This window comes from Rissa tridactyla, chromosome 17, assembly GCF_028500815.1.
Source record: "Rissa tridactyla isolate bRisTri1 chromosome 17, bRisTri1.patW.cur.20221130, whole genome shotgun sequence".
Lineage (NCBI taxonomy): Eukaryota > Metazoa > Chordata > Aves > Charadriiformes > Laridae > Rissa > Rissa tridactyla.
This window is the reverse complement of record NC_071482.1, coordinates 5347469-5374257: the sequence shown is the minus strand read 5'-3', so window position 1 is coordinate 5374257 and position 26789 is coordinate 5347469. Positions and strand designations below refer to the sequence as shown.

Sequence of the window (26789 nt, the reverse complement as noted above, 5' to 3'; positions counted from 1 at the left end):
CAGCCCCACGCGGGGGGCAGACGCGCTGCTGGCTATTGCGGAGAAAGCGGCAGACTAACTCCTCCAGACTCACGTCCCACCATCCCCCTGCATCTCCCCTCAACTCCCAGGGTTGCTCGTCCAGCTGGATTGAGCAGCTCAAGTCCTCCCTGGGCTGCCTGAAGCACGCACAGCACGACCCAAAGCCCCAGACGCGAGCTGACACGCTCCAAAAAAATAAGCCGGGCTGCTATCTGTTCATCTAGCCACGTCCCAATAGACGCTGCGATGTCTACTCAGAGCCGCTATCCTACACGGGTAATGCACCATGTACACCTGTAACTCATTCAGGGAACAGAAAAGGGGATGCTCTGCCGTATTGTGCAGCGTAGAAGGGGCCCATCTGCATATAAGCCGCCTGCCTTTCTCCTACGGCAAACCGCGTAAGGTAAAGCATCCATCAGAATTCATAAGATGCACCCCAGGAGTAAAAGATTGATTTGATATTAACAGATCCGTGCCGAGACTATAAAGTGATCAAGGCGAAGCGCTGACACCTCGGAGGCATCGCAGCCCTGGAAACCCACTGGCAATGCAGGCTGGCATCGGCGCAGGCAGTGCGGACCCCCCCCACCCCACCCTCCCCTCCCACACAGCCACCACGCACGGAGACAACTTTGGGAGCGACAAGGCAGCGCTAACTCACTGTCTGCCACCTAAGCCCCTTCGTCACCTCCTCGTCTGGCACCCGCAGCCCCCCGCCAGCACCGACGGGAGGTTGCCAGCCCCGCGCTGCAGCACAAGCACATCGCTGTGTCCCCCCCGGCTTCAACCGCTCCGCCGGGGTGTCCCCTGCCGCGATGGGGACGAGCCCCTGGGATGCAGGCAAAGTCTCCACCTGGTCCCAGGACCCTCCGGCAGCCCCGCTCGGCGCACGGACAGCATCCCCCGAGAACCGCAGCCAGGACCGCCCCCCCCCAAAGCAGAAATCCAGCTGTTCCTACCTGAGCGTGGCACTCTCCCCTTGCCGCACAGTCACGTTGTCCATAGCTTTGGGGAAGGTGGCATCTCCGCTGCGCACGGGCACTCCTGCGGGCACAAGGAAGAGCAGCCTGAGACAGAGGACGACTAGGCACCTCCAGGGCAGGGCTAAGCACCCACCGACCCCCATCCTGGCCAGCAGGGACTTTTCCAACAGGCAAAAAACACACCCGACAAGGCCACCAGGAGCGAAAAGGGGGGTGGGGGTGGGGGGGAAGAGGAGGGAAGGGGTGCGTGTGTGCGGGGATGGTGGGGAGCAAAACCACCGGGGCGAGCGATGCGGAGCTCCACGGAGATCAGGAGAGCCCCCGGCAAGGCAGCCTGCGAGCGCTGAGCCTGCCGAGCGGCATCCGGAGGGAGTCCCCAGTATCCTTGGGTGAGGGAGGAGGACGGGAGGGCCGGGGGGGAGGAGGAAGAGGAGGAGAGGAGGTGCAGAGCAAGAGATGAAGGTCACAGATGTGTGGCTGCTCCGAGACGCTACTTTAAGATTCAGTTGTGCACGCGCTGCGGAGATCTGGCATCAAAAGTTTATAACCCAAGGAGGAAACGTAAGTGTCTCTGGCAGGGAAGGGAGGGCGGCCATAAAAATACAGGCTGGGGGGAGCAAAACCGGGCTCGGAGTTGGGCTGTTTGCCGGCTGTTGCTCTTTCGTTTAAATCATAGAGGGAAACGGCAAAACGAAGATGAAGGAAAAAAGGAAAAAAAAAAAAAAAAAAAAAAAAAAAAGAAAAAAAACCAAAACCCAGAAGCTCCCCAAAAATGTCGCAAGATCGAAACTTCCCCGCGGAGCTGCAGGCGACGTCCCCCCGGCGGCGGGGCCAGAGGCTCGGCAAAGTGGGTGTGGGGAAGGGGATGGGGCGAGAGGGGTGGGGGGCTCCGGTTCAGGCGCAAATCGCGGCGGAGGGGTGTCGGGGGAGCGGGGGAGGCGGCGGCAGCATCCCAGCCCCGCCGGCGCGGCTGGCCGGCAGCATCCCCGGGCGGCGCGCAGGCTGACTTCCCGGGGTTGTCATGGCAGCGGCTCCATCACTGACCGGCACTTCGCCTTCCCGCACATACAACACCCCACACCCCCCCCACTGCACACACACACGCCCCCCCCGAACAGCACAGGCAGGCGGGGACGCACGCTTCGACACTTTAACCCCCTCCGCACCACGCTCAGGAACCGAGACACACACACACAAACACACACACACACCCCTTCAACCTTTTCAAGCCCGGCTCAAGATGAGGGTGTCGTTCCTCACGCTCACCATGCAGCCCCCGAAAAGCCGAAGGATGCTGGCTCCCCTTCTCTGCATCCACCTGTTGATGCGTCTCCCACCCCGCGGCGTGCGCCGCTTTCTCCCCTGTTCCTAAGGAGCTGGGAGCCTGCCCGCAGGCAGGGCGGTGACAAAACGGCGTCCTGCCACCGTGCACTCGCCCCTCAGGATCGTGTAAGGCTGGAAGGGGGCTCCGAAGGATCTCCCCGCCACATCCCTGCTGTCCCCACTGAGACCACTGCGAGGGCTTTCCACCCAGGGCAGAACCCAACATCAGCAACAAATCTCCTTGTTTGGAGGCACCCGGAGGCCACCATTTGCTTCCCCAAAGAGCCACCGAGGGCACCAAGACCTCGGTGACCATCCGGACACATCTGTCTTTGTGCCTACAAAAGCCAACCAACGTCACGCCGCCATCTCCCCGCAGCATGCTGCACAGCTCCTCGCGCCCCAGCCAAGACAGGCTGGACCACAGCTGGGTGCCTTCCTCCAAGGGGCATCTTCCTCCTCTACTGAATACATCATGGAGAACCTGCCCCCTCTTCCAGGGGCTAGAAGAGGAGCACAACGACCAGTGAAAGTGTTTTAGCTATTTCGGGACCCCAACCTCATCCCGAGAGCCAAACGCAGCTGCTAAAACCAATAAAGAGGCTTTGAAAGGGTTTTTCAGTGCTCCCAAGCCCTGCTGTCCGCACAGCGGGTCCTTTGTATATGGCAGTGGGACACAGCGACCCTAAATACACCGCTAGCCACGGGCTAGCACTGCAGAGACGCGTGCTGGCTCCCGGCACCAGCTATGGCTGCAGGCACCAGAGGGATGCTCGCTGCAGCTTGGATAAATAGGACAGCCTAGGAGCCGAGGGAAGCGCAGAGAAAAGCAGGGCTGAGTTTTCCATCAGAAAGCTCTTCAAGCTGCCGAAAAGTTGGCTTAACCCCTGAACATGCGGGTTGGCTGCCTCAATGACCAAGCATCCTTCAAGGAGGAGGAGGGTGGGGGGAGAAGGGATGGGGAGGAAGGACAACCCCATCTCCTTCCCGATCTGCTCCCACCCTGGCACAGAGGAACCGGGGCTGCCGGCAGGGAAGGAGCAGCAGCAGAAAGGAGTCAGCATGAACCCCCTGCGGCTTCCCACCAGGGAGGCAGCCCGACCCCGGGCGCTGCTGAGCCTCGTCCGGCAGCAGGACAAGCTCCGGAGGAAGGATGCTGCAGGGACCAGAAGCTCCGCCGGGTAAAACGGTGTTTACCCCTTGGGATAGGAAGCTGTAGACATAGAGTGCGTGTCGCAGAAAGCCTGCCAGAGCCGGTGCAATTCAGGAAAGGGGAGATTTAAAGGGGGGAAAAAAAAGCCTGTCTGCCTCAGAAGGAGCCTCTGAGGAGGCTGGAGAGACATGGCTACATGAACAGATGTAAAGGCAGGGCACAAATGGATAGACACACCGCTGAACTGGTTGATACAGGCAGGTAAGTATATATGGGGCACCAGGGAGGGGAAAGGGAGCGCTGGAAAGGGAACGCTATACATATTTACGTAACAAGAAACCTGCCTAACCGGGCAGGCACCCAACAGCCTGGAACAGCCATGCAGGAGACTTCAGGCGCTACGTCTCAACTGGGCGCTTCGGGCACCCGACAGCGGGTGCAGGGGGCCAGAGCAGCCTCTCCTGCCCCGGTTTTCTGATCCACCCCATCACAAATATCTCCCGGTGCCACCGCTGCGGTTAACGCTCCCCGCTGCATGACAGCGCGGGCGTCAAACGGAGGGGGCAAGTGGGGGCACGGGGGAGGAAAGGGCATGGGAGAAAGAACTCGAAATCCAGGGGGCTACAAAATCTGGACGCAGGCACAAAGACGGCAAAACACAAAAAGCAGAGCCGCTTTCTGTAGCTAGACAGTTTGCAGACCCGAGGTCGTATGGGGCACTCGTGCAGGTGGCTTCAGCTCAGGTCCACGTCTAAAAATATCCCCCTCGCTGAGAGGGACTCAGAGGCTGGCACGGGCCCTGGGGGCACCAGGCATATGGCAGTGGCGGATCCTGCTCCTCACGGTGACGTTAACAAGCCCTGACCTTCTCTCATCATCCCAGAGGCTCAGAAAGAAACCGAGACTGCAAGGACGAAGTCCCTCCACCTCCCCGTCTCTCGCCTCCCAGACGATTGTCAATCTCGGCTTTTATTAGCGGTGCAGTTTGGCCTCCGTCTCCCTCGGAGATTTCTCCCTCGTTGCTCTAATCAGGAGCTTGCAAATGTCAAGAGTACAGGCCTGGAAGTAATTAGTGAGGGACCGGAGCCCGGGGGCCGCGGAACAGCTCAATGGCAGCAGCCACCAGGACCTACAGACGGTCGCCCTGGATTTTATCCTTCGGCCTCACTGCTGCCGCCGGATTATTTTCCCCTTCTTCGCGCAGCTCGAGGCATGCCGAGATGCTCTCCGTGCAAGTCCAGCTCCCTTGAGACGAGCTGCCGCGAGGAGGGATGGGGAGACACCAGTGACACCAAAACCCCACGCACTTGGCCACCAAGTGTCACCTCCCCGCTCACAAGCGCCCTTTCAAGGACACTGCCTCTTCCAAAAGAGCTCCAAAAAGTATTTCTAACACCTTTTAAACATGGCACAGGTATTCACAGCCCATGGCTTTCCCACGAGCACCCTGTCTGGGTAGGGGAACCCTAGGAAGCATGGACACAGCGAGGTGCACTTCACCCCAGGACAGCAGCTTCTCCCGTGGGGGACACAACAAACCACCATGTCCCCGCCGAAAGGTAAAACGGCCCTCACCGGGCAGAGAAAACTGCAAATCTTAAGGCAAAGACCACAGGGAATAGCTTTTTTCCCTTCCTCTGAGATGCACTTTGGTGTCTCTGAGCCATTCTGCCTTGTTGGCCACCAAAGGGGTTAACGCTGCACCCAGGACAGCAAAAAAAACCCAGCCGAGCTGCAGGGGAGAGCAGTCCTTGGAGAAGGTGGGCTTCTTTAATCAAAGAGCTAATCCTTGCTCGCAGGGCTTCGCCCCCCAGCGCTGGTGGAAGTGGAAGTTCTCCAGATCTCCCTCTGGAAAAACCCTGGACAAGCTTTTTCACAGAGACGCCGGCTCCTCTCCGGTCCCCCAGCTTGCAGACAGCTGCTTCCCAAAACCGGGGCTCCTCTAAAGGCATTCTCTCGCCCGGGGCACGCAAAATATCTCATCCTGAACATCTCGGCCTCACTACCCGGCCAAGATATACGTAACACCTCCACGGCGCGGAGAAAGCGAGAGCTGCGTCTTGTTGGTACCCTGCTATGTACAGATGGCGCCTGGGCTCGGGGCTATAAGATTTTTAACTAATATCTTTCCGCACTATTATCCCCTCCTCCCTTTTCTCCCACGTCCTTTTTCTCTCCCTCCTTCTCTCCATCTGTCCCTACCCCCTTTTTTTTTTTTTTTTTCTCCCTCTTCTCCACCTTTTCTTCTGCACACTTGCAGCTGCTAATTTTTCCCCAGCCTATTTGGCAACCCCATCCCGACACCTCTTCCCCCACACCCCGCCGCCCTGCTGCTTTGCTTTTCCCGTTGGCTGCCGAATATTCTCATTTCTTCACCCAAAAAGAGAGAGGACCAGGCGGGAGGAGCAGAGCGCGCACACCCCACTGCAGAGCCGCACGGCAGAGAGCATCGCATCTCCCCACCCCGGGATAAAGCTGAGCCGCTGGGAACGGGGAGGGACAGCAAAGCATCACCTCTTTTCCCAGGAAAAAAAAAAACCTTGGAAAAGCCATTTACAGCCGGATCAACCGCTGCCCGGCCGACGGCACACACGCAGCTCTCCCCCTCTGTCTCTCTTCAGCAGAATTTATTTATCCCACTTAATTTTTCCAGTTGTTTTATCTCGTTTTATCTTCACACTAAATCAGGCTTTCTCCGCAAACTGAACTTTTATTTTCCGTGCTGTTACATTTAATGCATTTTATCGCATGAATTTAGCCCTCCAAAAAAAAAAAAAAAAAAGAAGAAGAAGAAGAAAAAAAAAAGCTGAGGTAATTGTGGAAAAAACAAACAAACAAACAAACCAAAACCCCAAACCCCAAACAAAACCGCAGCCTATTCTTCAAACTGATCGCAGATGCTTGAGCTTGCCTGGGTGGAAAACGCAAACTGGAGCCTCCTGCTCCTCGCTAACACCCCGCTGCTGGGCTGGTTTAGCTGTCGATACCCAGGTAGCCCCTCCGACACCATCCTCATGCCCTAAATATATGCCTAAATCCTCCCAGCTTCCATAAAAATCCTTCCAAGGAGGTGCAAACCCAGCCTGGGGTAAGGCTGACAGCATGGCGAGCCCAGCCACTGCTGGGCTGGTTTAGCTGTCGATGCCCAGGTAGCCCCTCCGACACCATCCTCGTGCCCTAAATATATGCGTAAATCCTCCCAGCTTCCATAAAATCCACCCAAAGAGGTACAAACCCAGGCTGGGGTCGCGCCGACAGCGTGGCGAGGCAGGTTGGGGTTCAGGAGGACCCATAAGACCCTCTCCACTGCAGGGCGATGGTTGGGGATCTCAAGGGGATTAATTTACACTTAATGCTCAGTGTGCGGCTAAAATCCCCGGCCGAACCACGGATACACGGCACGCTTAAACCCCACTCAAATTCAAAAAAAAAAAAAAAAAAAGGCGGGCTCTGAAAATATCCGCTCTTGCGGAGCGAAAAGTGGCTCCCCCTCGTTACGCCAAATATTATTAAAGGCAAAAAATAATAAAAAAAAAACCCCAGCTCTGAAAAAAGCCCTGCGCTGCTCAAACAAACCTCGACGGGGCTGAGACACCTGGCGCTGGCAGAACCGTGCGGAGCCGTCACAACATCGCCCGAAAAGCTTGAAAGGCGAGGCTTTCGTTCTCCAGCAGTATTTCAGACAACGACCCAGGATTATTTTTTTTACTTTTTCCTTTTTTTTTTTTTTTTTTGTTGTTCTCCCCTCTCTAAGCAAAGCAAAATGTTAAGATTTCCTTGGCGAAGCCAAGATTTTGTTGGTTGCCATTCCTGTTGGTATTTAGTGCGTTCGGGCAAGTTTTCAACTCCCACGCGGTCTTTTCCCTTAAAAACCCGACTCTCGAGGGAAGGGGCCATTACAGACGCGCGACATTTTGCTTCCTTGCCAAAACATTTCCATATCAAAACATGCCAAAGTTCAGCCTGCTTCATGGAGGACGTTGTCTCGCAAACAAAAATAAAATATAATTGGCCAGCGGAATTGCCGAACAGCACACAAAAAACCCCAAAACCTACTGCATTGCAAAGTGTTTGCCAGCATCCTGCTTCCAAGGAGCCCGTTCCCAAAATTCCCAAAAAAATGGAAAAAATCAGATTAGGGCCAGAAAGGAGGGAACTGGGGCCAAAAAGGAGGGAATTGGAGCATTAGAGAAGACAAAGAAAGCGCAAGGTGGGGGAAATACCTTCATCCGGGCTTCCTCGGGGTGGATGGAGGTCCAAGGATGGGGGTCTACGGTCACCCTGCTGCAGGTAGGGGGGATGCTGGGGGGGACCGGAGGGGACCCACAGCCTGTGCTGCTTGTTTGGGGGGAAGTCTCAAAGGCTACACATCTGCAAGGGCACAGCCGTTAAGGCGAATTTATTTGGGGGCGGGGAGAGCCCACAGATAGTCCCTGCCTCCCCCTTAATGAGAGGGTGCCGACAATTCCCTGCACATGGGATGCTCCAGCCCCACAGCACCTGCGGGAAGGGAGAGGGAGGCGGCCTGGCCCCACAAAGCACACCCCCTTTTTTGGACAGTGAGCAGCAAAGAAAAGCCTACCTGCTTCCACAACACCCCAAAAGACACGGGTTTTCCATAGCGGGGTGGCTCAGGGGAACCTGAATGTGGTACAGGTACCCACGTGTGCACTACGGGCTCCTGGGGACAGCCACCGTGCATGGGGACAGGGCTGTAAGGGTGGGCTGCTGTTGGGGACAGAGCCCATGTTCCCCCAGACAAGGGCAGGGTGGGCAAGTTTGAGGTTGCAAAATGCCCCTTTTTTGCTCAGAACCCCCTGAGCTGCAGGGGACAGGGGGAAGGGGGACAGGGGGAGGAACTGCTCCATCCACCCACGGCCCAAAAGCCCTATTTAGAGGGAAAGGAGGGAAAGTAGGTTACGAAGAGCGGAGGCAGACAAGCTGCTGTAAACAGGGCAGCGGTGCTGCACGCTCCCACAGGCTCTCGTCTGCTCAGAGCACGGGGCAGCGCCATGGCCTCGTTTCCCCCCACTGTCACCTCAAAGGGGCCCCCATAGCCCCAAAGTGAGCGCAGGGGATGGGAGCCCACGGGGGGTGCAAAATCGTCTGCCAGCCTAGAGAAAGCCATACGTGCACTTGGGTCCCCACCATGCGTGAGCATCTCCGGTTCACCCCAAACCCTACGAATGAGCCCAACTCGGCGCCAGGTTCACCCCAAACCCTATAAATGAGCCCAACTCGGCGCCAGGTTCACCCCAAACCCTACGAATGAGCCCAACTCGGAGCCAGGTTCACCTCAAACCCTACGAATGAGCCCAACTCGGCACCAGGTTCACCCCAAACCCTATGAATGAGCCCAACTCGGCGCCAGGTTCACCCCAAACCCTACGAATGAGCCCAACTCGGAGCCAGGTTCACCTCAAACCCTACGAATGAGCCCAACTCAGAGCCAGGTTCACCCCAAACCCTACGAATGAGCCCAACTCGGCGCCAGGTTCACCTCAAACCCTACGCATGAGCCCAACTCGGCGCCAGGTTCACCCCAAACCCTACGCATGAGCCCAACTCGGTGCCAGGAGGTGTAAGTCTGAGTTTGGCAAAAGCCACAGCAAATGCTCAAGGGCCACAAGCCGGACCTGAACCACAAAGCGAGGGGGAAGAGGGGGAGCAACCAGGAGGTGACCATGCACGGGATGGTGGTTGCCTACTGAGGGCACTGGCCACCCCGAGGCCCAAGGGGCCAGGAGCACGGACAGGCCTGAAGGCACCTCTGAGATGGAGGAGTTAAAGGAAGATGTGCAGATGGGGATGCGCTCTGATAGCACAGGAGCCAGGCTGGCTTTGGCGTGGTTTCTCCATCATTAATCCCACATTCATGTGCCACCTAATGACTCCTCGCTGGCACAAGGCATGGAGGCACCATCCCATTCCCAAATTAGTCTGTGAGGCAGGAGAAACACCAGAAAAGAGGACCTTGATCACAGATGGCTGGGCATTGCTGAGCCTGGACATTTGAGTCTTTGCAGCCATTACAGACTAGAAATGGAAAATGGGACCCGGGATTTACTCATGCGTTTACCATGGTCTTGCCCTGACCGTGGGCAAGACAGAGAACCTCTCCGAGCCCCTCAGCCTGCCAAGTGGAGCAGGAACATTTCTTCCCTCTCCTGGAAGCATTACGAGGCTCATTTCATAGACGCTTGCAAAGTGTTTTGCGAGCTCTTAACTGAATGAATAAAAGAACAAATAAATAGATAGCACATAGCCCTGTTTATCCTCTTTCTAAATATGAAGCCATCGCATAGCCTCTGGGCTTATTTACAAAATACGGAGACGTAGCAATGATCAGAACGCCGTTGTGCCACCTACGCTAGATGCTGGAAGAGGGAAACCCCACGCTCTTGGCTGTCCTGGGAGGCTCTGAAATGTGCCCCCAGCACATATTCAGAAGGTGAAAGAAAAGGGAAATCATCTCTCCTCAGCGTGCACTGGTGTTTTTCACACCCGGATGACACGAGAGCCACCCACCTCGGGGCTGGCAGGGCCAACACAACCTACTCCCACACTGGGAGGCAGGAGGACCAGGCGTCCCCCAGCGCTGGGATGAGCAGCAAACCCATCCGCAACTGGCTCCAAGCCCTGGTGCCCTGCACAGCCCCGCTCCGACACAGGGCAGTAGGGTTTGCCAGCCCGCATCAAACCTCAGACCTGTCCTGGATTCGGCAGAGTGGCCAAAACAGCAAGATTTAAAGATAAAGAGAGAGGGAAGAAGAAAAAAAAAAAAATACGCCTGACTAATTACACAGAGATGAATGGGAGCTTGAAAAGCTGCCTCTCCCTTGCGAGCGATGGTTTGTGCCCTGCAGCACAAGAGCTGAAGCACCGCACTTTGGGCTCCGCTTGCCCACCACGCACCCCTCATCCCTTCCAAAAAAAGTCCTCTCCTCTCAGGCAGGATGGTCCCCCATGGATCTCACCACGGTGCAATGTGCCCATTGCCCTGTCCTCCACCACCCCCCCGGGCGAGCCCAGCAGCCTGCCTCTGCCTCGACACACTCATTTTTGCACCTACACACCCCCCCGCTCTCCCCAAAGCAACCAAACGATGTGCACAAGCCTTCGAAATGTCTTGTTGATGGGGTAGCTCCTGCCTGCTGGAAGGGGCAGGAGGGCTGGGAGCAGAGGGGACCTATGTGAGGGCCCTGCAGAACTGGGGAGGAAAACGCCCCCGTTCCGCATCCTTGCCCCTGCACACTTGCCATGGTAGAACCTTCCCCATCCTTGTCCCTCCACACTCCCCATGGCAGCACGCTCTCCATCCTTGCCCCTTCATCATCACCATGGCAGCACGTTCTCCATCCTTGCCCCTTCATGGTCACGGTGGCAGCACCTTCCCCATCCTTTCCCCTCCATGGTCCCCATAGCAGCACCTTCCCCATCCTTGTCCCTGCACACTCCCCGTGGCAGCACCTTCCCCATCCTTGTCTCTCAGTGCTCCCCATGGCAGCACCTTCCCCATCCTTGTCCCTCCATGCTCCCCATGGCAGCACCTTCCCCATCCTTGTCCCTGCACGCTCCCCATGGCAGCACCTTCCCCATCCTTGTCCCTCCATGCTTCCCATGGCAGGACATTCTCTGTCCTTGTCCCTCCATGCTCCCCATGGCAGCACTTTCCCCATCCTTGTCCCTGCACACTCCCCATGGCAGCACGTTCTCCATCCTTGCCCCTTCATGGTCACCGTGGCAGCATGTTCTCCATCCTTGCCCCTTCATCGTCACCATGGCAGCACATTCCCCATCCTTGTCCCTGCATGCTCCCCATGGCAGCACGTTCTCCATCCTTGCCCCTTCATGGTCACCATGGCAGCACCTTCCCCATCCTTGTCCCTCCACGCTCCCCGTGGCAGCACCTTCCCCATCCTTGTCCCTGCATGCTCCCCATGGCAGGTTTGGCCATCGTGTTAAGCAGGTGAAGGTCTAGACGCTTATTCTCAGCCTATCTGAACTACCCGGGCTTCGCGGGCTGCAAGTCCCAGAAGAAATAAAAATTCTCAGCATTTTCAGTCTTTCCCCTCCGTGGCCAGTGCAGATGATGGTTTTTTTTTTTTTTTTTTTTACCTTTGAAATTCTCGCTTCTAAGGGCTGAAGCAAAGGGGGTTAAAAAACAAAACAAAAAAACCCCAACATTAGGTGAGGGAAGGAGCTCAGTTCCTGCAAGCTTTGGAAAACTTCCCTGGGAGCGTGATTTTTGAACTGCAGGTAAATGCCAGTGCAGGTCCCCCCGCCACCGGAGCCAGTCTATCTGCTCCGCGCGTGTCTCGCTGCTGATTTATTCCCAGCGGTATCCGGCATAAATATGCAAGTTGCAAAGCCGGGGTGTGGATGTGAGCATCTCCATCTTCCCGGGTCAGTTTTAATCCATCTTTCACAGCCAGCCTGGTCGGAGCCATTCACTTCTGACTCCAACCCAATTCTCTTCAAAGCCCAGGTCCACCTGGATTCCGGGATTAAAATCTAGGTTTGCAGCAAACGAAACGAAGCGTGCTTTATGAGCGAGAGGAACCCTGGGGGGAGGGTTTGACTGCAGTTTCAAAGGCTGAGCGAGGTTTCTGTACACAGCGCTGCCTCGGTTCTGCTCGCTGTCAGCAATCCCGGCGATCTCCAGGTTGCTGACAACCCGACAATCTCCCGTACCGCAGGCAGGGAACAACCCGCAAAGCCCGTTATCCCGTTTTGCAGAGAGAATAACGAGGCAGGAAGAGACCAAGGAACCCAAATAGAAAAATAAGGAATAAGAGACCTGCCCAAGGCCACCTTGGAAGCCCAGGGTCCCTCCAATGCGCACCGTTCCCCACGGACACACGGCCTTGGAGCAACCAAGGCTGCCACCAGGAGCTGGTTCCTCCCCCAACAAATAGCCCTGAGGCTGCTTCTACCACCGATTCCAAGGAGGACGCATCGCTGCAAACCCACCACTGTTCCCAAAGCGGCGGGCACCAGTTCCAAAACGCTGTTCCCAGGCTCGACGGGGGATGAGACACCACGGCCACCCTGCCCGGGGCCCGTCATCCCCAGGGACGTGTGGCCGATGGCACGAGGAGCTCAAGAGCTCCATCGCTCGCCGGCATCTCCTCACGTACCTTGTTACTAAAGCCGGCATTTTTCACGCTAAGCAGCTGTTCTAACATAAAGCAAAACCAACACGAGCGGTGCGGATCGTTTTCTTCCTAACCGCTTTATTTTTATTTATTTGGGATTTGGGGGGGGGGTTTCCCCCCCCCACCCCCTTCCTATCTCCTTCACCCCTTAAAACTAGCCCTGCTATTGCGGCTGGCTCTGCAAGGCACCGTCCTGATAAGCAGCCGCTTGCTCACTTCTTCTGGACCTCGCAGGCTCTCCCATCCATTGTTGTTTTCTCTGTCGCTACAAATTGGCACTTCTAAAAGAGATTTCCAGGCCAAGTATTAACCCCCTCCGGAGCCCAGCCACATAAACACACACGTTATTTGTCAACCCGGCGAGGAAGGCGAGTCAAGCTGTAGGGAAATTTAAGCGACTTGTCTGAAACAGCAGCGCGGAGCGAAGGCGGAGGAGCCGAGACAGACATCCCTAAATGCCACAGGACCTTCCCTCCTCCTTCCAGCCCTGCAGCCGAAACCCCAAAATCCTCCCTTTCCTCCGTAAATCAGCCATAAATCTGGCTCCCTCCTCCAGCCAGAAAGAGGACCCAGGAGCCCTGACATCACCCGGCCGTATTTAAACCCAAAAACAAGGTTTCTCCTCTCGTTGCAAATTCCAGTCCCAACTCCTTTTAGAAAAAGGTTTATAGAGGTTTTATTTATCGGCAACTCCAGGATGATAAAATGAGGCCGCCGCGAGCCCTATTTATTTCCCACCCTCGGCAGGCATCGGAGGGGGCTGAGATGGGAAAGGAATGAAGGGCTCCAGCGCTGACCCCGGGCTCCTGCTGGTTTGCAGACCGCTGGGTGATTATTTTATAATAGCCGATAGCATCTGTGATTTAATGCAGCTGTTAGAAATTAGCAAGGACTCCATCGAAAGCGTCCCAGTCACTCACGATAACAGGCTAATAAATCACTCCCCCCCCCCGCTCCCTGGCATTTATGGTTCTATTTTAGAGATGCAAAGCATAGATCCGGCTGCTCTCCTGGATTTATTTTTATTTATACTTTTAATAATGCAATTAAATAAATAAATTTAGGATGTTGTGACTCTGTTGCCAAAAACAGCACTGATGAGAACTTCCCCTGCATGACTTCCCTTCGTTATTTTCTCCCCACCAGCCAATTAAACGGAAAACAAATGGCTTCAAGGCTCCTCCAAGATATTGTTTCCTAGGCACGGGGTGAAGATCTCACACCACCGAAATCCAGGGGAGGCAGGAAGGGAGACGGGGAAACCTGGGGTGGCTTTCATTCTTCTCTCCGTCCCAGTTTCCAATATTCAGGATTCCCAATCCTGAATATCTCGATGCTACGTTTCACGGAGGGCTACGCAAACGCACCCACAGTTGCCCCGTCTTCAATCAGCCCCATCGTTTTCTTACGGGGCAGTGATTTGGGGGCATCGCCTACCTCCCTGAAAAGATAAGGAAAAGGAGAGATTTCCCTTGGGGGTCCAACCTGGGCACTTAAAAACCTCCCCTGAAATAGGATGGCTGATGCCGGAGCAGAAGGAGGGTCCCACGAGGCTGCCTGCCACGTCTCTCTCCACCCTGCCCTCTCTGTGCCCCTCCAAAGCCAACCAAGGGAATTACATTTGCTGCCCGGGATGATGCGCCTGGTCCGGACGTCGCGCTTCGGAGGGAGCTGATCATGCAGAGAGGGCCGTGAGCTCCAAACCCTTCCTTCTGCCTGGCAGCACGAGGGAAGGACCGCGTTTTGTGGGGTCCCGAACGGCTCCACAAACCTCACAAGAGATGCGCCAAGGAGCGACGGCGCCCCTCGCTCCGTCCACCACCACCCCGGTGAGCCCAGCAGCCTGCCTCTGCCTCGACACACTCATCTTGGGCTACGTTTTGTGAAGTTGCCCACTCTTTCTTTTTTTTTTTTAAAAAAAAAAAAAAAAGTCTCCTTAAAACAAGCCTTATCCTGCAGTCTCTCACACGGCTAGTCTGCGTTCTTGCAGGGAGCCTGAAAAACATCTAGGCAGCCTTGGATGCCTTTCAAGGTCAGGTTCATCTCTGGGGGGGGGTTTCCATCACTTGGAGACCTGACCCATGCCCAGTTTTGCCCTGACCCCCCCCCCACCCTGCACCCTGGCGGAGCAAACACCCTGGGTGCCTCACCTCAACATCACCAACCTCCTCGCTCTCCCACACTGCAACCCACCAAAACTAAAAAAAAAAAGGAAAAAAACTCAACCCACTATTGCTTCTCCATCTAAGAATATTTTCAGTTAATAAGGAGAAGGAAGCAATTTATTTCTCTGCCACGCACTAAAATCTGGTGTTAGCAAGTTTAGAGTAAGCCAACACCCAATAACGTCTGTACAGACTTCGCTGGAGCTGAATCAGATCTCTGCTGGGTCCATTTAAAATGCTCTAAGCATTTTCATCATATCCTTACTTTTAAGCAGAGTTACAGTCAGAAAAATTACTCTGCATACACGACCCCAGAGGTTTCATATTTCTTCTCCTGCGGTGACAGCTCCTGACCAGATCTGCTTAATTTACAAGTTGGGAGATAGGGTTGCTTCCCTGCCCCCCCTCTCCCCTTCCTCCCTTAAAACTGCCAGCCCTGCAAATTCCTCTGGAATGGAAATACTCGCCAGCTTTGCCACCTCAGCGCGCGATATACAGCCCTAGGCACGGCTCCCGAGACACCAGGGGATGGGAGAGGGAAACCCATCCCGCTCCCCATCCCGGAGCTGGATGCTCTCCCCAACCGCGAGCGACCCAGCAGCGGGGAGGACGAGAGCATCCTCCGCAAGAAGATGGAGATCACGCAGAAAGCCACCATGTCTAGCTGTGAGGGGCCCCTTTTTAATTATAGAAGCCGCTTTTTTGCAATTATCATTTAACGTAATGGAATCTATCGTTGAAGTAATGGGTACAACCGCTCTGATCTTTTCCCATTTAAATAAAGCTGGACGGAGAAGCGCTGGGGACGGAGAACCTCTAACTCGGCAGCGCGAATGCAACCGGGTCAGCCAGGAGAAGGCTGTTCCCGGCATACTCACAGCTCCCCATGGAGCGAAAATACACCGAGCTGCTCCCACTGCCCCAAGCAGGGAGATTCTAGGTGTGCTGAGGAGGAACGGGCACAGGACCATGCAGCTTGGGACCCCAAAGATCCTCTCCTTTGCCCCCCCAGTAAGTTTTGTCAGCGCACGTATCTCCCACGGATGGAGAAGGGGACGCAAGTCCAACAACCCATCCAGGGTCTTTCCTGCCCTTCCCAGCGATGCCAGCAGCCTGCTGCCAGCCTCCGAATAAAGCACAGCCCCCATCCTGACCCCAAACCTCTCCAGATGTCCCTCCTAGCCAGCAAAAAAGTGCTTGCGTGACTGCAAAACCCCATTAATGCCTTCCTAAAAGAATCAAGTCCAGCCAGGTATTCCCATGGGTACAGCCAAGCCTAATCCTGCATCCAAGATCCAAGGCAAAACATCCCAGCGCTCTCTGCAGAAGCCACTTGGTACCAATTATTCCTTTCCTCACCCCAAATCCTCCTCTTAGCATGCAAGGAACTGAAAAAGCCTTGATCTCAAAAGAAAGCAGAGGGCTTCAGAAAGCACTTTTAGCCATATTTTAATAATAAAAATTCTAATTAAATTTTTACATGTTTAAATACATTTGTCGTGTATTTTCATTAATAACATTCTGTGCCATCTTTAATTTGATAATCTCCTCGCCGTCTGCAAATAAACTTCCCCCAAATTCTCTGGCATATCTGGCACGCCAGCGGCACAGAGAGCTGGACCAGCTCCCAAGGCCACGCTGCGCATCGGTGGCCGTGGTCCACAGCCCCCGTGTTACCGATACGAGAGGGGACGGGAAACGCCACCGAGAGGACAACCTGGAAACGGGTCTTCATGGCAGACCCCGGAACCCACCCACCAAGCCTCTGGTGGAATATTACGGGAATATTTTCCTTGCTAAGGCAACAAAAGACAAAGCAGGTGAAGAAGCAGGAGGACAACAGGCAGTTCTGAGAAAACATCCTATTTTCGAGACCACTGGCACCCTAAAGACAAGCCACTCAACTTTCCAACGTCTCATGGATCTGCTGAGCTTCAGCTCCTCTTGCTAATGGGGAAGACACAAGTGCAGAACAAGAAATGAGCCCAGATATGCCTCAATCTGTTCTGACTTCTGTGATACCCTCTTTAGAGAGGGCAAAAAACCTGTCTCTGAAGACTAATTCAAGCTACTGGTTGATCACTGCCTGGAGCAGACTGGTATTTAGTAGCCAGGCAGAGCTCTTCTGCAGTTTTGTATTTATTTTATTAATATTATTATTATTATTTTTAACTGTGGAATCATTTTATTAATATTAATAAACCCGCAGAAAGTGCTAATTTCCTCCATCATTCTCCTAATTACCTCTATTGAATTGTGAGGATCATCTGCATGAATAATGACTCCCCGTGCATTCGCTTTGCTGTTCCGCCTCTGTTCAGCAAAGAAATCGCCAAGAGCTGGATCCTGCACCCGCAGATGGGAGGGAAGGATCTTTCCAACCCCCACCAGATGCCTCCTACATTGGCAGCGGCAACTAATGGACTCTCCCCCAGCCTCAAAAGCCTGGCAGGGGTCACCGGATCCGTTCTGGATGAATACAAGGGATGGGACAGGGCTGGCAAGGTACTTCTCTGTGCACAAAGCCTCTCTCTGCTCCTCTGGAGCTCCAACGCCCTCATAAGCACTTTCAAACAAAGACTCCATGGGCAACCTCTTGCACGGTGTCCAGACCTCCTGGCCACCCCAGTTTGGCTACAGGTTTTGACCGAGGCAGAATCTCACCCTGGATTTTAGTCCCAAGAGCAAGGAGCTAGCAGCATCACCAAGGGATACCTCCCTTCACCACACACGGACTGGGACAAGAAGGTCCCAGAAGGTCATGCCACAGTGACAGCTACTCCCAAAGACAGATGTGCAAGACAGTCTTCCCAGGAAAGACTGAGAGCAGAGATGCCTTTTATTTATTTCCTATTTTGTTGTTGCTGATGCCAAGATGTTTCTCCTTCTTAAGTCACCTCTAAGGTCCTGAAACCACGTTTTCCAGCTCTGGAAACACCCCAAGAGCTGGTGCTTAGCACAAAACCTAGGAAGACCCATCAATGTCACCTCCGCGACTCCTTCACATGGGAGCCCCCGCTGCGCTGGCTGTGCAAGGGAGGAGGAAAAGGGAAAGCAACACATCTCTACAGCAAAAAGGGACACCAGCACATCTCTACAGCGTGTGACTCCAGCACGGCCTGGCAGTAACAGCTGCACAACACCCTCTGGCTTGTTAGGGGACCATAAGTCTTTAAAAGATGTATGATGTTCTTGGATGGGATCCATCCCCCTGCAGCTACCACCAGGCTTGCAAGAATGCCGAGGTCTGCCAGCGCGTCGCAGAGATTTCAGCATCGCGCTGCCATGGACCCCGTGCAGGACCTGGCATCCTCTGCTCCCAGCGCTGACCACTGCAGGACATCTGGCCAGGGAGAAAATTCGGAACACCACGGAGATCTCCATCGCTGCTCTTCTCTTGGAACAAAGCAGCTCCGACACTCCGCTTGGCTCAGGCAGAGAGAAAAGGTGGGACATTTCTGACTCCCCCACCCCATTTGACTCACTGCGAGCGCACTGAATTTACGTGACACCCAGCCTTGCTGCCCTCCAACCACAACCCTGAGCTGCAAGGTGGCCACAGGCTGCCTTTCTGCCTCCAGAACGTCCTCTTCTGGCAAGGGGAGAGGACGCACACCGGCGTTTTCCTTCGTTGGCAGCAGCGTGGCGGGGAGAGGGAGGGCAGGTTAGCAAAGCTCTCGCTTCACAGGAGCGGCTGCCTGCATCGTATTTGTATTCATTTTCATGAACTCCCCATAAAAGTCACTAATAGAACACAATCTGCTAATTAAATTTCACTCAGGAAGGCATTTTCACCTTAGATTAGCAGTGTCCTTGCACATTTTTTGCTACTAATGTACTAATAACATCTTATTTATCATATAAATGAATTCCGTTAGACTTATCATTACATTTGAGATATTAACGCGCCCAAATGAACCCAATGTGAAAGGGGGGCGAATAGTTCCAAAGGGACGGAAACCATGAGTCCATTCTCCTTCCTTTTTACTGCTTGGAAAGAACGGCAGCGGGCTGACGGCTCAGGGGAGCGATGTCCTGCCTTTAACTGCCGCAGAGGTGCGAGAGAAGGCAAGGGGCCCCCAGCCAGCCCCCAGGTCTCGCTGCCAAGGATGCACTACCCAAGCAAAGGGCATGCAAGCCCAGATCTTCTTTGTGGGGAGGTCAGTATAGAATCATAGAATTGTCTAGGTTGGAAGGGACCTTGCAGATCATGGAGTCCAACCATTAGCATAACATTGAGAAAAGCCATCACAGAACCATCAAACCAACAAATGGTTTAGGTTGGAAGGGACCTTAAAGATCATCTCATTCCACCCTCCTGCCCTGGGCAGGAACACCTCCCACCAGCCCAGGTTGCTCCAAGCCCCGTCCAACCTGGCCTTGAACCCCTCCAGGGATGGCGCAATGTCACTAAACACCGCATCTACCCGTTTTAAATACCTCCAGGGATGGTGATGCCACCAATTCCCTGGGCAGCCTGTTCCAATGCTTGACAACCCTTTCAGTAGAATTTTTCAGTAGAAATCTTTCCTAATATCTATCCTAAACCTCCCCTGGCGCAACTCGAGGCTGTTTCCTCTTGTCCTAAAATATATGTGGTTTCATGCCGTAGAGCACACAGGAGAGGACCAAGACGCATCTCACCCCATACTTGCTCATCCCATCGGGGCCATACCGATAGACCTGCACCAAAACTCAGGGGTCCCAAGGACTTGGTCTCCCTGCAGAGATGCCCCATCTGGGCCCGCAAACAGGCTGGAGAGACCAGCTGCTGCACCTGCTTCCCAACCTGGGGCATGGATTTAAAATATTTGTGGAAGGAAGGGAGGAGGTGGGGGAGAGGCGGTCTTGATCATGAATCTTGGCAGGATGCAGCTGCTGTCTGCGCTTCCCCGCCACCAGCTTGAAGATGGATAACAGACAGGAGGGCCAAGCTGCAACGTTTAAATCCAGATCTGCTTTCACACGCTGCTGAGAACCCTCCCCTTCTAGAGCTGTATTTTCTGACTACGCGTCCTCAAACCTTCCTTGCACGCAGCTCCACAGGAGATGCATCACCGTCCTCCTGAACATCACACGCGGGCCCGATGCCAACCAACAACAACTCAGCACGCACCGAGCCGTGCCTGGAAGAAGAGGAGACGCTTTTGTATCCGGCTTTTTCATTCTGCTGAGGCTTTTTGTCCCACATCAGCGTTTAGTTTTTACGCAAACCGCATCAAATCCCTCCCTGGCTGAGCAAAACAAGAGCAATGACTGGTTGCTCCTCGGTACCTTCGTACATGGCCCTACGGTGCTTAATAGCCAACTTCGCAGAAGAAAACAACATCCAACCTCCGCTATTCTGACAGCGGCATTTTCTCCCCCTTTTTCTGAAGATCCAGTACTTTCCCACTCGTAATTGGATGAGGCAACATTGACATCCAGTGGCCGATTAGATTAATCGCAGCGAGCTGGAGCATTTTCTCTGGGGACGAAGCAAGGGCTGGCGGCGCAGTCTGAGCTGCAACGGGCAGAAGAGATGCCACGTCCCACTGCTGTCCCTCCTCTGCATCTCCCTGCCAGGGCCGCCGCCACCAACCAGGGGAAACTGCATTTCAGAGCTTTATTATTCCCAAATCCTTCTCCATGCTGGAAAACACTATGGCCCCACCGGCATAAATCAGCATCTCTGCTCCAACCGGAGATGCAGGAATTTACACCAGTTGGCTCCCTTATTTTGTCTCCAAGTCTTCTGGGAAGACCAAACACTCCGCAGGGTGCAAGCTGGCATGCACGGGCTGCCAGAGCTGCCCTAGAACCATAGAATCATTTTGGTTGGAAGAAACCTTTGAGATCATCAAGTCCAACTGTTAACCCAGCACTGACAAGTTACCACTAACCCGTGTCCCTCAGCACCACACCTACACGTCTTTTAAATACCTCCAGGGATGGCATCTCCACCACTTCCCTGGGCAGCCTGTTCCCATGCTCAACAACCCTTTCAGTGTAAAAACTTTTCCTAATATCCATCCTAAACCTCCCCTGGGGCAACTTGAGGCCGTTTACCTCTTGTCCCATCACCTGTTCCTTGGGAGAAGAGACCGACCCCCCCTGGCTACCCCCTCCTTTCAGGGAGCTGTAGAGAGCGAGAAGGTCTCCCCTCAGCCTCCTTTTCTCCAGGCTGAACACCCCCAGCTCCCTCAGCCGCACCTCACAAGACTCCAGACCCCTCACCAGCTCCGTTGCCCTGCTGTATTTCACCCCTGGACACAGGCTTTGGGTCCATTACAAACCCGACGGGCACCAGCCACGGGTAATTTTCCATTACTCCTTCCTTACACGCACATTTCTTGCGGGACACCCACTGCTCCAGCACCACTCCCTGGGCAGGACAGCCCCTAGACGCCTTTACATGCTGGATTATTCCCAACGCCTTGCCAGCGCGTGGTGTGACACTCCAGAGAGATGGGGACACACTGCCGTACTAAACACGGGTCCATCCTGCAAGGGACCAGCCCTTCCTCGGGCATTGACACCATTGCCCACTCTCGAATGCAACCAAATCCTCCCAGTTCAGCATCAGGACCTGCCCAAGAGCTTCTCTCTCTCAAGCTTGATCTGGATCTACCTGCCCATCTGTTCGTAGCACACACCTTGTGCCCACCGCCCAGTCCCACCAGCGCCCCCGTTGTCTTTTAGCATGCGACACCAGGGCACAGGGGTGGTTATGGATGACCAGACTTCTTCTCGCTCTCAAAATGCTCTCCAGATGCAAACCCTAGCTGGACATCCATGAGGTCCAGGGGAATTTCTGTATTCCCCACTTACAGACAACAAAACTGAGGCACCGGGGGAGGAGGAAGACCACGGTGGATGGGGAAGGCTGTAAATCCATGCCATCAAAGCCCGCGTTCCGACCACTTTGCCAACTACAGAACAATTTGCATGCCCACGGGGGCAGTTAGATGTTGTTCCCTCCCTGGACAGCTGTAAAAAAAGAAAAAAGAGGCTCCCCCTCCTCAAATCTGCTTTAAAGGTTCTCCGGTTTCTGCGGGGCCTTAATTTTATTTTAAAAAATACTAAGGCAGATTACATGCCACGCAATTAAATATTGATTGGGAATTCTCCCCAAGTATGTTTCCCCTCCATCTCTCCACCTCCGCCGGGAGATGTCAAGTTCTGTTTCCTAAGCTGTCCCCATCCAGTGATTACGTTCATTAGGACACCAGCCTTGTGGTTAAAAGTACTTGCTTTGCCGCTGTACGTTTAATTAGACAACTCTTTTCCTAGAAATTATTTATAGCCAAGCTGGGGAGCTATTGTTAGTCCGAATGTAAATAAGATTCAAAAGGGAAATCCCAGGGCACCCCTGTGGCTGGTGAGCCGCTCGCTTCAATCCATTAGCACTGGTCCCAGCGCCCCTGCTTAGCACAGGCTTCCAGGGGCTTTTATGGCTGCAACTTGTGCTATTTAACAAAATAATAAAGCAAGCCAGGCTAGGCACGGGTTTCCAATTCAACTTTTGATGCACAAGGCGTAATTTTCCCTCCCCTCGGCGCAGGGAGCCGGGAAAACCCTCCCCCCCCAGCTCGCAGAAAGAAAGGGATGTGGCTGGAGGAGGGCAGCAGGCAGCCTTGCGTGTTCGCTGAGAAAAACAGCAACTTTTGTTAGGGCAGCGTACGTCTTTGCAAAAGCAGAGAACACCTGAGCAGGGTTACGTATTTGTTTGAAAAGGCCGGGTTTGCAAAAGCGCCCAGGAAGGACACAGAGTGAGCCCAGCGGCCTCAAAACCCTTTCCAGGGGTTTCCAGAGTCCAGGACAAGCTACAGCACTGGAGCTTCTGGAGGAAAACCAGGGACATCAGTCTCATCCTCACCAAAACAACCAGACCAACTCGAAAACACAACCACCACCTCCAGGTGAGATGTTCCTCCAAGCCCCAATCCTCCTCCTGAGCCCCTTCTGCAAGCAGCATGTCCGAAAGACAAAATATCTCTGTTTTGAACCCAAATTAAGTACCGGGATGGATGGAAATGCCCTGCAAGAGCTTTGCCGGGAGGGTTTGCCAACCACCGCATCCCAACGGGGCCGGTCAAGTCGGGATGATTCCCCCTCCTGCTGGCCCAGCACTCACAAACCAACCGTGCGTGGTCGGAGGGATGATTCCCGGGGTTAATCTCGCACTTTCACACCTTGGGCTCTCCTCCTGGTGCACGAGGGAGGGGGGAAAAAACCGCACTCCAGCGGCATCATTTAACAGAACAGCACTCAGTGGCTCGCTAATAGCTGTTCCACGCAGGGAGCAGCAGCAAGGCCACGCGTGGGAAGTGGCCAATAATGCAAGGAAAAAAATCTCTTAAATCTCTTAAAATCTACAAATCCCGAGGACTGGGGCGGGGGGTGGCAGACAGGAGGCGGCTGCACCAGGCGTTCCCCGCTGCGGGCACCGCGCCAGCCGGTTGCATGCGGCTGGGACCGGCGGGAAAAACGCAAAATTGAAAAAAACTGAACGCCAAAAAGCTCGCCTGCCAGTTTGGATTTCGGCCGCCGCCGTGCCGAGCTCCCCGGCGCCCCAAAGCCGCCTGGCATGAGGTGTCCCCCAGCCCCACCGGTGACGGCAGCAGCCAGCCTGCCAACCCCGCCGCCAAGCCCAGGCAGAAGCCGTCACCGTTCTGGAGGGGAACACCATGGGGAGGTCTATTATTTTAAACATATAATTGATTCTAATTCATCACTTATCGCAGGGTGACAGATTTTTATATAGTTTATTATCTCCGGCGCAGCACGGGGGCCCGGGGGGGCTGGCTCCTATTGTTCGGCGGTTCCTGCTCCTGCCTCATCTCTAGCTGCTCCCGTTATCTGTCTGATTAAGTTAGGGATTCTGGTATCTCAGGGTCCCCAGGTAACTGTCACCGCTCGTATCCTCCCCTGGCAGCGTTAAAGCAGCCTTTATGCACCTCTCCTCCTTGACCCGGCTGTCACAGGCGGTCTCTGTGCTTAGCTGAGGATTTGGGGACCGTGGAGATGGCCATTGTCATCCCCCCCTCGCTCCCAGACGCTCGGCAGCAGCACCGGAGACATCCCGGAGGACACGCGTACCACGGCGCCAAGGCCTTTGGACATCACGGGATGCAAACCCCAACCCTGTTGCCTCCATCCCTGCCCTCCCAGCGCCTTCCACGGGAAACTGCAGAAGAATGAAGGTACCCAAAAGTGCCCGCCCGGTTTAGTGCAAACACCCCATCATTCCCCCATCCCATCCCATCCCATCCCATCCCATCCCATCCCATCCCACAAGAACTCATCCCGTATCTGCAAAGCCCAGGTGGTGACACAGCCCAGAGAACCCCACTCCTCCTCGCCGGCATTTCACCGGGGACGATACAGGATCGGAGCTAAAACGGGTCGATTTGGAGCATTTCCATTTCACAAGGCGCTTTTCAACTTTCTCCGCGCTTTGTTTTCGTTTGATTTCGGAAGGAAAAAAAAAAAAATAAAAAAACCACAAAACCCCCCACAAAAGCGCCTGCACACTTTCTGCCGACGAGCTCAGCAACTCCAAAAACCGCCAGAAACTAGAATTTTTCTTTCGACGCTTTAAAAGAGTCACTTTGCCATTTCGGCGTTTCATTTCAGCATTTTAGATGATTTTGAATTATTTCTACAACATTTCACGATGCTAAATGCGAGGCTGAGCATCACACAGCACAGCTCCGAGGGCGTCATTATGTGACATAACAAAATGATTGAAACATTTTACAATTTGATCCTATTTTAAAATCATTAAGGGTTGGCTGCTTCTTCCTTCTGATTGAAACATCTTGGGGTTGTTTTGTTGTTTTTTTTTTCCCTAGATCAAAGCGTGTCTTGTTCAAAATGTAAGCGAACAGTTTGACATTGTTCAAAAATGGCGTCAAAACCAGTTTTTACAACACAAACAGCAGCGACTTTCATCTCCGTGTCAAACTGCTTCATTACAACAACAAACACAAGGCACTTTTATCTAAAAACTAGGATGTTTCCGTTGACTTTAAGTAGCAGCTGCCCTTAATTATTTTAAAAACAAAAAGGAAATATTGTAGGGATTAATCTGCTCCAGTGCCGGTGACGCCTCATAGAAATGCATGAATAACAAAAACAACCCTCCGAACGCAGACACAGTCAAACAAAACTTTTAAAACGGCGGAATTCTGTGCGATTTTTCTGCCGAGGAGACGGGCACGAGGGAGGTCTACGCTGCCAGGACGTGCAGAGGAGATGCTGGCAGCAATGCCTCCCACCGCAAACCCTTTATCCCCCATCGCCACCCCAGTAAGTAATTCCAGACCACGTCTGGCATAAAAACCGACAGCCCAAAAACCTGAAAAGTCTGGGTTTTCCCCCCCCACCCCGGGAGGGCTTTTTGCCGGGGGAGGAAATGAAAAGTCCACTTCCACGCAATGCCATCCCTGATGTCCTCCGTTTCACGGTGGCGAGGGATGCTCCGTACAGCCAGGAGTGACTAACGTCACCTAGATAAACCTTCACAGGCTTATATCTGATAAGAAATACTGGCAAAATCTGATTTAAACCCAGCTCGGCACGCTGTGGTTAGGACAACGCTGCTCTCTGGACTAGGCACCCTACCGCTCACCTGGTTTGAGGGCAAAAACCAAAAAACCCAAGAAGCCAAACCAACCCTCGTTGAGCCACGAGAGGTATTTTCTCCTGCCCGGCTTTCTGTCCGGAGGGGACACTGTTTTTGCAGGTTTGGGACCATCACGCTTTTTATCACACACTACCTAGCGCCAAGGGAGGCGAACCGGTCGACGCCTTGAAACTATAGGAAGCAAACAAAGAGCGACAATAGCTAAATATACAACTTAGACTAAACAAAAAGCTATTTTGCAAACGCACGTGGAGAGCGGATGCTGCGGTCTGCATCAGCGTCGGTCCAGAGAGACCCGGAGAGGACCGCTACAAAAAGCGGCAAGTAAAAAGCGCTGCTCGACCAAATTAATCCCCGTTAGCGGCGCCGGCTTGGGGAAACACGACTTTTTTTCCCCATCCTTTGGGTGCCCAGCTCGAGCTCGCCGCAGCGCCCGCCACCATGCTAGCGTTCCCCCCAGCCCTGCATCCCCCTTCGCATCCTTGGAAACCAAAACCCTCCGCGCTCTTACAAACACGGAAGAGGCCCTTGAGGTGCTGTCGGCCGCTCTCCCAGCGGCTGAATATTCCCAAGGCGGGCTCTCGGTGGCGAAAAGGAGAGCGCTCCTTTCCCCGCCAGCTATTGCCTTTGCGGCTGACATTTTGCTTGGTGCGTGATGAGCTTCCTCCCCCACTTCCCCTAGGAATGACACCGCCGTTATCTCCGCTGCATCTAAAGCACACACAGACTCAGTTTAGGGACAGTTAATTTCCAATTCTTTCCAGATGGGTTGGAATAATATCCCCAGGTGGTAAATACATTATTAAGAAGGCAGTTTGGTGTGAAATTGGCTATTAAAATATAGATAAAGTTTAATATATTGAGCTCCTTGTCAGAAAAATCACTTTAGAGGGAGCTTATTATTTGTTTGATATTAAAAGAGTCACAGCTCCGCTCCAAGTGACAAATGGGGAGGGAGAGGAAATGCCACCAGTAATGAACAAAAGCTTTTTAACATTTAAATTTAGGTTTCCGCTCAACACCCCGTGCTGTTTCTGGGCATGCCCACCCAGCAGACCCATCCGCCGCTCCACAAATGCCAGCGGCTGGGAATACCGGCATCCCGCATCCATCCTGCATCCTGGCCACGGGAATGCCAGCATCCCCCATCCTGGCCATGGGAATGATGGTATTCCACATTCATCCCGCAACCCTGGCCACAGGAATGCTGGCAGCCTACATCCATCCTGCATCCTGGCCACAGGAATGCCAGCATCCTGCATCCTGGCCACGGGAATGCCGACATTCCCCATCCATCCCGCACCCTGTCCACGGGAATGTTGACATCCCGCATCCTGGCTATGGGATAGCTGG

At 54.0% G+C, this 26789-nt stretch overlaps 1 protein-coding gene across 3 annotated transcripts in view; it reads right to left on the bottom strand.

The window, feature by feature from the left end:
• LOC128918597 (opioid-binding protein/cell adhesion molecule homolog) overlaps positions 1-26789 on the bottom strand; it is a 319462-nt gene that overhangs the window by 119458 nt on the left and 173215 nt on the right. For 2 of the 3 annotated variants that reach the window (XM_054223016.1, XM_054223018.1), the window contains exon 1: positions 984-1150. In XM_054223016.1, coding sequence (XP_054078991.1) covers positions 984-1150 — 167 coding nt within the window. Of the gene's footprint in view, positions 1-983; positions 1151-26789 lie in introns of those variants that run through there. The other variant, XM_054223017.1, reaches the window with a different exon arrangement.